Raw genomic sequence first — 13,232 nt, 5'->3', positions numbered from 1 at the left:
ACTTACATATTTGTTGAGGAGGTGATCAGAGAGAGGTCGTTGATATCTTATGTTCTTCACTTCTCCCTCTGTGACGTAGCGCTTGCCATCATGATGGAGCCGATCGCGTGGAGCGGCCTCCTCTGTGTCCTTGCTATGAGAGCAGCTGCCCTCATCTCCATCTTTGCCAGAGTGGTTCCCAGGTCCTACCATGTTGATGCTGAACGTGGGACCTGGCTGGCAACCCTCAGGGTAGATGACTTCTACCATGTTAACGGCGGGGAAGGGTTGGGTGTCGACCTTCATGGCGTACTGGTTGAAAATTAGACACCCCTTCTCTATCGCCGCTTGGATGTGCTGACGCCACACCCTGCAGTCGTTGGTGGCATGGGAAAGCGAGTTGTGGAATTTGCAGTACGGCTTTCCGTTTAGCTCTTGCGCCGTGGGGAACTTGAGACCTTCAGGAATCGTCAACTGTTTCTCCTTGAGCAGGAGGTCGAAGATTTGTTCAGTCTTGGTCACGTCAAAATCAAATCCCCTGGGCGGCCCTGGTGGCTTTACCCATTTGCAGGACACGGGGGCTCCTCCCCGAGTCCACTCAGCCACTGCTACTTCTTGGTCTCCCGCAGGCACCTCATCCTCCTCTGTATCGACCATGACTACTGCACGCTTGAACTTGTCCTGGTACAGGTCTGGGTAGCGTTGTTCATATGCTGATAATTTCTGAACCATGTGTGCCATCGAGGGATAATCTGCTTGGGAGGCCATGTCCTTGAGCTGTGTTGCAAGGCCAGCTACTGCCAACTCGACTGCTTCCTTTTCAGTTATACGAACCGAATAACATCGGTTCCTAAGATTCCTGAAGCGCTGGATGTACTCTGTCACCGTTTCTCCGCGCTTCTGACGTAGTTGTGCTAGATCGGCAATGCTAGACTCGGAAGCTTCTGAATGGTATTGCGCATGGAATTGTTCTTCCAATTGCTTCCAAGACTGGATGGAGTTTGCTGGCGGAGAGGTGTACCATCCGAAAGCCGATCCTGTGAGGGACTGTGAAAAGAGCCTCACACGTAGCTGATCCGACACTGAAGCCGGTCCTAGTTGCGCCAAATATCGGCCGACGTGCTCGATGGAGCTGGAGCCATCTGATCCACTGAATTTGGAGAAGTCAGGGAGCCGATATTTAGGTGGCAGCGGGATCATCTCGTACTCGTCGGGGTACGGCTTGGAATAGCCGATTGCCCTTCTTTTCGGCACCATGCCGAACTGGTCTCTCGCATGGTGCGATCTGATCCATTGTCTTGGGCTGCAGAAGTTGCACTGCGAAGGTTCGCCGGGGTGGCGTACTTAGCCAGCCATGCTTGCTTTTCCAGCTACGAGCCAACCGCAGGAGCTGGGCTCGGGAAGTTTCGTCGGGGTGGCGTACTTAGTTAGCCACGTCCGCTTCTCAAGTTCTGTTGCCGACGTTTCTCCTGTTTTCGCCGGAGTCCACGATGTTGTGGCCTGGTTTGAGAGTGCCCCGATTGCCACAATCGGCACATACGTGCACGCGTATCCTTGAGGGATCTCCTTAGGCGCCTCGGTCAAGAACTGGTAGTCACTAGGATCACCACCAATCTTGTAGACGACGAATGCCGGTGTAGCCGGCACTTCAGGTGGTGCTGCCAACGCATATGGCAGCGGTGGACGGGACTGGAGCGGCAACTCTCCTTGATGCGTCCCGAGAGCTGGTCCTGACGGCGAGTACTGGTGGCTCATGATCTCTCGGATCACGCGCAGAGCGAGACGCTCCAACACGTTGACCAGGTTTTCGAGTGGCGGTGTAGCGAGTGAGCCACCAAGTAGTTGATCTCCGCCGTAGGCCCTGGTGCGTTCCTCCGACGGGGCGAGAGATCTATCCCATCGAGTGCACCTTGCGGTGAGAATCCCTTCCATCCGATGCCATGGGAACGGGTTCTGCGGAAAGAGCCGATGAGGTCGGCTTCGAGGGTGACCTTGATCTCGTCGTATCTCTTCTTGAGCTCGTCGAGCAGCTCCTCGTAGGTGGCGGCGTGCCGTCCGCCGCCATCTTAGATGTAGATGGCGATGTGGTTGATGTAGACGATTGTCCCACCGGGCGTGCCAGAATGTGTTGCCTGCCAAAACCCACCGGCGGGCAGCGGCCTGGCAACACGGTAGAGCCGGGAAGAGCCTAGAGCTGCGGCTGGCTGAGACCCCTCCGAGCGACGGCCCGCAATGCTCTTCTGGTCACACGCGGCGATGCGAAGTGCAAGGGCGTGCCACCTGACCTATACCTGGTCAGGAAGGTGATGGGGATGCCTCGCTTATTTCCTGCATGGCATACACGTAAACATTAAATACGAGCCTCGATCGGCTCTCAGGTTATCCTGTGAATCGGCTCAAAGAGCCGATTCACCCATGATCCGTACGGGGTGCACGAATACTTGGTGATCCTGCTTGATCAAGATATAGCTAATGAGATCTACGACGATTTAGGGTTTTCACCGCATAATCGGATCATCCTACTCCAGGTTGGGCCTCGCGGCCACGCACGGTGCTCATAAGCCGATCCTAAACAAGGCCTAAAAACCAACATGACGTTGATCCTCGGAACATCCTGTTTAGGACTTGCGAACGCCACCCTACGTGCCGCTGGATCCTCCACCCCTTTGTAAGGCCTAACTATTGCAGATATTAAACTAATCCTTGCAGAGCAAGGAGCAATCGTAACGGATCAGATCTACCAGATGATGAACAGGCAGGGTGCCGCCCCCACGCCTGAGATAGGCGTGAGGGCGGCTAGACATGCAAGGGCTGCACTACGTAAGCATGTTATCCGAAGAACTATGCTAACCCTAACACATCTATGATAACTACGTTGCTCGCCATCAAAGACGCTTCAGTACGAGCAACGCATGAACAACGTGGGGCTTGTGCTGCCTAGATCGCAAGATGCGATCTAGGCAGCATGTCGCTTACCTGATTGAAACCCTCGAGATGAAGGAGTTGGCGATGCGCCGAGATTGGTTTGTTTTGGGTTGAACGTGAGTTGTTGTTTATTCCATAAACCCTAGATACATATTTATAGTCCAGGGGACTTTCTAATGTGGGCGTGCACCAAACCGTGCACGAGTAAGATTCTAACTTCTAAACTAAGATGCGATCTAATATTTTACAGATACACGGGCAATTAAGCCCAACTTGGTATAAAAGGCCGATCTTCGTGCTCTCTCCAAAAATAACCTTCAGGCTTATCTTGATCGTGGCCCACCTCCAACTTGGTCAAATTCTGGTGATAACAGGTGGCAGGATCCCACCGCCACTCCCTCTGCCTCGCTTCTCAAGTACCCCTCCTCCGGTGAATCGGCGACGATGATCGCCAAGCCGGAGATGGAGCCGGGTACGTCAAGGAGGCAACGAGATCGTCATCTAGCAATATGTGGTGCGCAAGACCGCTGGCGGCGGCGGCACCAGCCTGTCCTTCCCGATGCTGAAGCGGGGTCAGTACATCAACTGGACGACGGTGATGGAGGTCAACCTCCAGGCCGCGTCGTTGTGGGACACGATCGAGGATGACGACGTACCATGGCGCGAGGACAAGCAGGCCCTGGCGGCGCTGCTGCGCTCCACCCCGCCGGAGATTCACTGCATGCTCACCAGCAAGGGGAGCGCGAAGGTTGCATGGGAAGCCATCTGCGTGCAGCACCAAGGCACCAACCGTGTGCGCGACACGCGCGTGCGATGGCTCCAAACGGAGTTTGAAACCATCTGCTTCAAGGACGGCGAGCGGATCGACGACTTCGGCATGCGCATCACCAACCTTGCATCGTCCCGGCGCTCCCCCGGCAACGCCTGCAATGACGAAAAGGTTGTAAGAAAATTCTTATCACTCGTGCCATCCAGGTTCGTGCAGATCGCGTTCAGCATGGAGGCTAGCAACATGCCTGCACGCTCAGCTGAGTTGAGAATTGTGTAAGGCATGCATCTTCTTTCTTGTGAGGACCTCCCATAGCGACGCTGGATACGCGTTGGCGTGTCGCCTATGCTATCACGCTTCACCGGCGAGAGCTTGCCTTCACCGACAGATTCCTCATCGTCAGGCACGACGCAGGCAGGTTCGTCCTCCTCGACCACAAGGAGGTGGCGATTGGCACGCGATCGATCCTGGAGGGAGAATCTGCAGAATCAGGAGGTTTGGTGGAGTTTCCATGCCATTTGGTCCAGGTTCCGTCGCATCCGGTTGGACTCAGTCGCGAGGAGACGCATGGAGGCAATTGAGAGGCGAGATATGCTCTGAGATCAACGCATGCAGGGCCGGCGCATCAGGAGAAGGGAGGAGCGGATTCGGGTCTGGATGGGGGAGCACGGGTCTCTGCACACCAGGGCCCCCATGGTGGCGAGGTAAGAGTGGAGCGGTTGGCTTTATCCCCTTTCTCCGGTTTCAATCTTGGCTCGCTCTTCGCTCATTTATGGAGGGCACCTAGGGTATCTGAGCCAGTCGATTCCCCATCTGAGTCGTTCGAATGGTGGCCGGGGAAAGTCGCAGGTGACCATTGATCGTTCGCTCAGGTGGTTGTTTCTCCACCTAAATCCCCAAAAAATATTCCACAGTCAATTCCTTCGAGGTCGATGGGCAACAGAGGTGGGCGGGCGATGGGGAATCAGAGGGGAGGTGGCGGCAACGGCCGTGGGAACATGGGAAGGTTCGACCGGCCGCAGCAGAATCACAACCTGGTCTGGCAGACAGATATGTCGGAGAGCTCGAGATCGATGGGTGGTGGCTCTGAAGCAAAATCAAGGTGGGAGGCGGCTGCGGCCAAGGAGAAACAAGGTGCAGGAGGGAGGAGGCCGGAAGGGCAGGCAAAATCTCCGACGGCTGTGAATCCTCCACGGCAAAACACGGGTAACAGTCTGCAGTGCGCTCTTCCTACGGCTGCAGTTACAATTGCAATACTACATGTCACCTTACTTCCTTGTGCCCAACTATTAGATGTGAGAGATGTGGTAAACTGGGTCATATTCGACAGATTTGTCAGGTAGTTTTACCGTGGGAATGTGTGGCCTCTATGTGTGATTTCCAGACTCCTGGCTTGGGTTTTTTCTATTTCCCTGACTCATCTGAGGTGAAACATGTTAAGGAAAGGGAGTAGTATTGTCATAACGGTTGTGCAAGGGTCTCCAACGACCAGAGATTTAGAGCAGGAGTTCGATGAATATTTGGGGACTAGTTGGAGATGCACTGCTCATCCTATAAATACTAAGCAATTCTCTATGAGGTTCCCTACTACTAAGGAAGTGGAGAAAGCATGTTACCTTGGTGAACATATGAAAATGAGGGTCTGCAATGCTGTGATTAACTTGGCGCCTTGGTCTGCAACGCCAGGTGCAAAAGCAGTACTACACAAAGCCTGGGTAAAAGTAAAAAATATCCCTGCAGATAAAAGGAGTGCTTCTGTGGCCTATGCTGGTTCCTTGGTGGGTGTAACCTTGGAGGTTGATCAGGAAACTCTTAATCGTCCGGATTATTGCAGAATCTTGTTGGGATGTTTCGTGATATTGATGAATTGCCTCCTTGTGATGAAGGTTGTTTGGGAGATTACTTCCATGACTTCTATTATGACTTGGAACCTGTGGTGGTGAGAGGTCCACCTGCGACAAAAATGTCTATATCTACCTCTGAGAGATCCTCTCCTAATGTTCCATCACCCAAGCGGTCAAGAATTGATCACCATAGGCCTGCTGAATCATCCGAGGGGCAAACTAGAGCAAGTTAGAATGTTACCTATGGAAAAAGCTATTCCAATAATTTGGATGTGGTGCCTGAAAATGACTATGAGGATGATAGTGAAGAGGACCACGAGTAATTGATTGACACTATTGCCAGGGAACAACTGGAGAAAAACCAGCAACAGGACATGGATATTGTGAGGGTTTGTGGTGACTCTATTGTGGAAGAGTATGCTCCTAATATCAAGGAATCTTGTAATTCTGTTACTGATACAGGCTTAGATCTCCAGCAAAAAGTTACTGTGACTGATGATACTTTTGTCCTTTTGAAAGCTCCGGCAACACCTGTTGTATCTAAAGAGATTGTGTGTATGGGCTACCATCAAAATGCATATGAAAGATCTTACGCCTCTGTTTTATGCAACAAAGATTGGCCATCGATTCTTGTGGTGACTGAGGTGGGGCATGAGTACGATCCTACACCTGTTGTATCTCCAGCGTATACTGTGCAGTCTCCTGAAGAGGAATCAGGGGACAAAACTTCTATCAAGGCGGTGGATAATAATAGTGAAGAGCTGGAGGATGGAAGGAGGTCTATGAGGAACCAACAACAAAAGATGGAGAAGGTTATGGATCAAGCTGCTGCTATATCCAAGAAAAGGAATCTGGAAGGTAATCCCTCTTCTGATGAAAATTTACTTCCTGGTAATGCGCTCTCTATTTTGTCCAATACTGAAATTATGAGAAGAGCGTCTTTGATGGGTGTAGATATACCGTCGGATAATTTTGAATTTGTTGATTTGCTAAAAGAGTTGGAAACATCTAGGAAAAATCTAGGTGATAAATTGACATCAAATAAAGCCTTAGTGGTGCAACATGATGGTGCTACGGTGACTCCTTTGAATATGACCTGGTATGACTCTGAGGATCAGATGATAGATGATTCGTTTACTATGATCTAATCTAGGAAAGCTAGAAAAAGTAATAAAAATGTTAATATTGTGGTGTCTAGACCTGTGACTAGAAGCCAAGGGGCTGCTGCCATGTCTACCCTGCCTCCTAGTAGAAATGGCAGAGTGAGGAAGACTCCTGGTAAAATTAAATGATAGTTGCTATTTGGAATCAAAGGGGGGCAGGTAAAAAAGGGATATCTACTTGCCTCACTGATACTATAAAGGATTATGGGGTGGATTTTATTGGTTTGCAAGAAACTATGGAAAAATATTACACTACTGCTTTCTTTAGGAAAATAGAGCCTGAGAATGCTTTCTTTTGGAAATGGATTCCTTCGGTTGGTAAATCTGGGGGCATCCTATGTGGAGCGAAAAACGAAACGTTGGGTGTGCAGGCTGTTAAGTTGGGAGATTTCATGGTTTTAATGAGTCTATGGGGTAATGTGAAAACATGTAAATCGAGTATTATTGTGGTTTACGGACCCGCTCATGAGGAGAGAAAGACTGCCTTCTTGGTAGAGATGGCTTCTTTCTGTAATGCAGTTGATGGACCTTATGTCATTGTTGGTGACTTTAATATCCTAAGGAATGTAAGAGAAAAGAATAAACCTACTTCTTTACCTCATTCTTCAGAGGTGTTTAATTTAGTGATTCATTCCTTGTCCTTACGGGAGGTGCATATGAAAGGGGGTTTATACACTTGGTCGAATAAACAAAAAGATCCAACTCTTAAAAAGCTAGACAGGGTGCTTATGTCCCCGAACTGGGAGGATTTGTTCCCTTTGGTGTTTGTCCGGAAAGTGGTGAGAGATCAATCTGACCACAATATGCTTATTGTTGATTCTGGTGAAAAGCCTCTTAATAAGAGATGTAATGAGTTCAAATTTAATGTGTCCTGGTTTAAAAACCATGATTTTTTACCATCAGTTAAAGAATTATGGGAGAGATATGTTAGAAATGATGATCCTATTGATGTGTTCAACATCAAGTTAAAAAGAGTAAAGAAATTCCTTAAAGGTTAGGGGTCTAACATCTTTGGTATAATAAGAAAAAGAAACAAAGTTTAAAACAAGAGTTGAGCCAGTTGGAAGCAGTAGAGGAAAGCCGCGGGTTTGTCCCATGCTAATTGGTTATTGGAGGGAGCAGATAAGAATTTGTAATATCCAAGGGGAGCTTTATAATTTGTATGCTGAGGAGGAAACCTACTGGCACCAGAGGTCCCATGCTAATTGGTTATTGGAGGGAGATCAAAACACGTCCTATTTTCATAGAATTGCAAACTGGCGGAAGAGGAAAAATAATGTGCAGTGTTTGCATAAAAGGGGATGTTTTAATTGAGGGTACAAAAAATCTCTTGCAACATGAAACTAAGTATTATAAAGATTTATTCGGTCCTGCCCCCAGCAATATGTTCAGGTTAGATCCTAATTTGTGGAAACCTGAAGAGAAACTTAATGTAGAGGATAATGAGAATTTGTGTAGACACTTTACAATAGACGAAGTGGAAAAGGCTCTTTTCTCTATGAAGAAAAATAAAGCACCTGGACCGGATAATATACCGATAGAGTTTTATCAACATTGTTGGGAGTTGGTCCAACATGATATTCTGAAGCTTTTTGTAGCTTTTTAATATGGTAAACTTGATGTTCAAAGGTTAAACTACGGGGTTATAACTCTCCTTCCTAAAGTAGCTTGAAGCTGATAGAGATTCAACAATTTAGGCCAGTTTGTTTACTGAGATGCATTTATAAACTCATAACAAAAACTTTGACGCTTCGGTTAGAGCCTTATGGAGAAAAGTTATTCAGCATACAATAAAATGCTTTTATTAGAGGAAGAAATATTATGGATGGTATTATGTCTTTATATGAACTCATGCATCATGCTCATGTTAAGAAACGAGTGGGGGTAATTTTAAAACTTGATTTCGAAAACGTGTATGACAAAGTTAATTGGGAGAGTTCATGTTAGAGTGCCACAAAATTAGAGGTTTCTCTGATTGTGTTCCTGGATCAATCAAGTGTTGCATAATGGGACGGTTTCAGTAAAAATAAATAATGAGATGGGTCCTTATTTCCAAAGTGCCAAAGGGGTTCGCCAGGGCGATCCCTTGTCTCCTACTTTGTTCAACTTGATAGGAGAATGCTTGACTAAAATGGTTTTGAAGGCTCAAGAAAATGGTCTTCTTACTGGTTTTGCACCAGATCTTATTGAAAATGGGGTGGCTATTTTGCACTATCCGGATGATACGGTTTTATGTATCAAGCATGATCCAGAACAAGCTTTGAATCTTAAAATGTTTCTTTATATGTTTGAAATGATGTCAGGTCTTAAGATAAACTTCCTGAAAAGTGAAATAATCACTATAGGTGGAGATAACACTATGGATGAGTTCTATTCCAATATGTTTAATTTTCAGGTGGGAAAGCTTCCTATTAAATATTTGGGGATTCCTGTGAATTTCTCCAAGTAAAAAAATATTGAATGGGACTTTTTGGATGCAAAAAATGGTCAAAAAGCTGGAGGCTTGGATGTGTGATGTTGCCTCATCGGGAGCTAGATTAACCTTGTTAAATGCTTGCTTATCGGGGATTCCTTCGTTTTATATGGCTATGTTTTGCTAAATAAAACATTTGTGGAAAAGTTGGATAAACACCGTATGAAGTTTTTTTGGGCTTGGAGGAAAAAAGAAGAAGGCATATTGCTTGGATAAATGGACAAAAGTGTGTCGATCAAAGAAAAAAGGTGGTTTGGGGGTCAAGGACCTAAGGAAACAAAATATTAGTTTATTATGTAAATTGTAGTGGAAAATCAAAAAAGAAGATGGCTTATGGCAAAAAAATGTACGAGAAAAATGTTTGAAAAATAAAACTTTGGTGAATGTGAAACCTAGAGCGTCTGATTCACCTTCTTGGAGGGCTTTACTTAAAGTGAAGGATTATTATTTGTGTGGAAGAGAAGTGGTGCTAAATAAAGGAGATATTGTGAGATTTTGCTTGATCCCTGGGAAGGAGATGTTTCCCTAGCAAAGAAATATCCTGGTCTGTTTAATATATGTCACTCTCAGGAAGATACACGATACGTTTGAGCAAGTAGTTGAATCGAATTTCAATATTCCTTTTCGCAGAAGGTTGAATCCTGAGTTATTGTCGCAGTGGAATAATATTAAGCTAAATGCAGGGCTTATTAATAGATCTCAGGTTTCTTATGGAGTAGTTTGGAAGTTGACTGCGAACAAAGACTAAATCTATGTATCAATATATGGAGAGTAACTTGGCTGGAGCTAATAATAAGAGGATTTGGAAAGCTAGGTTACCCTTGAAAATTAAGATCTTCCTATGGCAGCTTAATTATGATGCTATTTTGACTAGAGAAAATATGAGAAAGAGGAATTGGCCGGGTTGCCCAAACTGTAGTTTCTGTGATAATGTTGAGATGGCAAAGCATTTGTTTTTCTCATGTGGGGTTGCTAAAGTGGTTTGGGGTGCTGTGGGTGCTTGTAGGAGAAAAAACATGTCCTAGATCGTTGTGGCAGAGTTTAGCTTGGTTATATGCCTATTTGCCAGGAGATGAGAGGTTCTATACTCTGCTTTTGGCAGCAATATGCTGGTCCATTTGGACTATCAGAAACAAAGTAACATTTGAAAAATATGCAATCAAATCTCCTGAGGTGATCTTTTTTACTATTTGTTCCTTTTTAACTTACTAGGCAGGCCTTTACAAAGCTGAGGATGCAGAGAAGATCAAAGGTGGTGCGAAGAAGCTGATTACCATGGCGGCAGATTTGGCGAGGAAGACTCGGGAGACAGTCCCGGTACCTGAGATACTGATGATTGAGGATCACGATCGACATGCTGCTCAAATTTGAAGAACTTGAGTCTAGTTGTTGTTGCCTGTTAGCTTTTGGATATGATGGCTGTACTGTTTGTTAAACTCCTTGTTTCAGTCTTAGTGTTGATAGGTTTTTGCCCCGTAGTAGATGTTTCGATGCCGATTCATCTGTCAGCGGGCTTCCTATCGATGCAAGGGCGCTCTTTCTTTCCCGTTTCCTTTTGGTTTACTTCGAAAGTGATATTTGGACAATGTATATTTCCGTTATGAAAGTAATGGAAAGGGAAGTGGCCCGAATTGAATACAAAAGCATGGAGGCCATCAACCCTCACTGTTAAGGAGGTGGTGGGTCACCTACGCGCCGTCGAGGAGCGCCTGGATGGAGACAAGTGCAGCTCCGGTGGGCAACTCCTGCTCACTGAAAGGCAGTGGGAGGAGAGGAGGAAGCAACAGCGCGGAGGTGGTGCTAGTGGAAGCGGTGGCGGAAGACACAAGGTTGGCAAGCCTCAGCCCAAGTATGCACCAGTGCCCGACACCGGCGGTGAGATCGACCGCGAAAAATGCCATTATTGTGGCAAGGGGCACTAGAAATGGCCGTTGTTGCGGCACACCTGATGCAGGAATATCATGGCAGAGATTCTGGCCCAGCCTTGCACATGGCCACCATCGTCGAGCTCAAAGCCCCGGCACCACCGTTGCTCGCTCGCTCGGCATCGATATGCACATCTACCCTATTCACGGGGGAGCAAGTGTACCTGAATGAGGAGCGCACCCGCGTCCCTACAGCAGCCAAGTACCACACGACGCCCCTCGAGCTCGTGCACAGTGTCGGTGACCACTATGGCCCGATCACGCCGGCAACGCCCGGCGGCAAGCGGTATTTCCTGCTGCTTGTCGACAACCACAACCGGTTCATGTCGATGTTCCTGCTCAGGACGAAGGACGAGGGAGCTGCAACGATACGCCGTTTCCATGCAAAAGCAAAGAAGGAGATGCAGCGGCCGATGTGCGTGCTCCGCACCGATCACGGTGGCGAATTCACGGCGCACGAGTTTGCCGATTGGTGCGCGGAGTGAGGCGTCAAGCGCCATATCACATCCCGCAATAGAATGGGGTAATGGAGAGGCGCAAACAGACCATCGTCAGTGTCACTAGGAGCATGCTAAAGGCCATGTCGTTGCCAGCTGAGTTCTGGGGAGAAGCAGCGGCGACAACTGTTTTCGTTATGAACATGTCTCTGACAAGGAGCTTGGAGGAGAAGACGACGTACGAGGGATTGTATGTCAGAAAGTGTAGCGTTCACTATTTCCACATGTTTGGCTGCAGAGCATACCCGAAGGAGACGAAGCCAAGGTTGAAGAAGTTGGACGACCGCAGCCACCCCATGCTGATAATTGGGTACGAGGAGGGGAGCAAGGCATATGGCCTGTATGACCCTATGAAGAAGCGCCTCCATGTCACGACAGCGGCGCCACCACTCTCACTCTTTAGAGTTGGACCATGCCGTAGCCGCCAGCAGCAACGCCAGAGAGGTCGATCGAACCGGCTTCTGCAATGAGCTCTCCTTCGAGCCCAGCCACCTCACCACCAGAGCGGGCCGCTTATGTTTCACCTGGACCATCAACAATGGGCCAGCCCACCTCAGCGCCGACAAATTGGCCCATCCGCTTCGTCACTCCACCAGCTGGAGGCGGGGTAGAAAACCTGGACGCCGGAGTATAAGACCTGGTCGCTGACAGATTTGTCGGCAGGTCACAAGCCCATCAGATTGAAGTGGGTCTTCAAGCTCAAGCGCGACGCGGACGGCAGCATCCTCAAGCACAATGCCAGACTCATCGCCAAGGGGTACGTTCAGCGGCCGGGGATTGATTTCGATGAACTCTTTGCTCCTGTCGCGTGCCTGGACTCTGTCATGCTCCTCCTTGCCATTGCCGCTCAGTTCAAGTGGCAGGTCCATCACATGGACGTGAAGACGGCGTTCCTCAATGGTGAGCTGGGCGAGGAGGTGTACGTTACCCATCCACCAGGCCACCAGGGTTCATTGACGGTGACAAATCGAGCAAGGTGATGCATCTTCACAAGGCGCTCTACGGACTCCTTTAGGCCCCGCGCGCGTGGAACACCAAGCTCGACGTTGTCCTAGTGTCGCTCGGGTTCGCATGGAGCGCCTCGGGGCACGCCATATACACTCGCGGCGAGGGTGATTCACGGCTCCTGCTCAGCATCTACATCGACGATCTCGCCATCACGAGAGCGTGCACCACCGCGATCTCAAGATTCAAGCAGAAGATGTGCGACCGATTCAAGATGAGCAATCTAGGACTTCTCACTCTGTACCTAGGCATCAAGGTATGTGAGCGCATTCGCGGTAAAAGTGCTCTAGAAGGTTGGCATAGGTGACTGCGATGGAGCGCACGTGCCCATGGAGTCGAGACTGAAGTTGCCGAAGTAGAGCACCAATCCACTAGTCGCCGTCGCGATGTACCGCAGCATCGTCGGTAGCCTACGCTACCTGGTGCACACACGGCCCAACATCAGCTTCGTTGTCGGCATGGTGAGTCGTTTCATGGAAGCGCACACCACGGAACACATGAGTGTTGTGAAGCACTTACTCCGCTACATCGCGGGGACGATCGACATGGGCTGCTCGTTCTCCTCCGCACCTGAAGGCCCTCATCTGATCGGCTACAGCAATACAGACATGGGCGGCGATGTTGACGACAGGAGTACCTCAGGTACACTCTT

At 48.5% G+C, this 13,232-nt stretch overlaps 2 protein-coding genes across 12 annotated transcripts in view; one reads left to right on the top strand and one right to left on the bottom strand.

Annotated features, from left to right (window-relative positions):
• Window positions 1–13,232, bottom strand: part of LOC127305993 (magnesium transporter MRS2-C-like) — a 47,922-nt gene that overhangs the window by 19,928 nt on the left and 14,762 nt on the right. Inside the window, exon 3 of one of the 9 annotated variants that reach the window (XM_071822913.1) lies at window positions 2,975–3,828. The exons of the other annotated variants lie outside the window; for them this stretch is intronic. Within the exon in view, the coding sequence (XP_071679014.1) occupies window positions 3,619–3,828 (210 nt within the window). The 3' untranslated portion in view covers window positions 2,975–3,618. Of the gene's footprint in view, window positions 1–2,974; window positions 3,829–13,232 lie in introns of those variants that run through there. 9 annotated transcript variants of the gene reach the window in all.
• On the top strand, window positions 3,838–10,699 carry LOC127305995 (uncharacterized). Of its 3 annotated transcripts, none has more exons than XM_051336597.2 (2): window positions 3,838–6,375; window positions 10,370–10,699. In XM_051336597.2, the coding sequence occupies exons 1-2, from the start codon at window positions 5,892–5,894 to the stop codon at window positions 10,522–10,524; spliced, it is 639 nt and encodes a 212-aa protein (XP_051192557.1). In that variant the 5' UTR covers window positions 3,838–5,891; the 3' UTR covers window positions 10,525–10,699. The 3 variants fall into 3 exon arrangements, with proteins under 3 accessions (XP_051192557.1, XP_051192558.1, XP_071679015.1); XM_051336598.2 differs by having other exon boundaries at window positions 10,366–10,699; XM_071822914.1 differs by lacking the exon at window positions 10,370–10,699 and adding an exon at window positions 9,076–10,358.

Source organism: Lolium perenne, chromosome 6 (assembly GCF_019359855.2).
Source record: "Lolium perenne isolate Kyuss_39 chromosome 6, Kyuss_2.0, whole genome shotgun sequence".
Classification (NCBI taxonomy): Eukaryota; Viridiplantae; Streptophyta; class Magnoliopsida; order Poales; family Poaceae; genus Lolium; species Lolium perenne.
This window is presented reverse-complemented; position numbering and strand designations above follow the sequence as displayed.

What these genes read in the sequence shown, in the direction of transcription:
- LOC127305995 (XM_051336597.2), top strand. Translation starts at nt 5,892, where the DNA reads ATGGATATTGTGAGGGTTTGTGGTGACTCTATTGTGGAAGAGTATGCT. An exon ending in CAAGAAAAGGAATCTGGAAG is followed by an intron (nt 6,376 to 10,369) that starts GTAATCCCTCTT and finishes CTTACTAGGCAG; the next exon opens with GCCTTTACAAAGCTGAGGAT.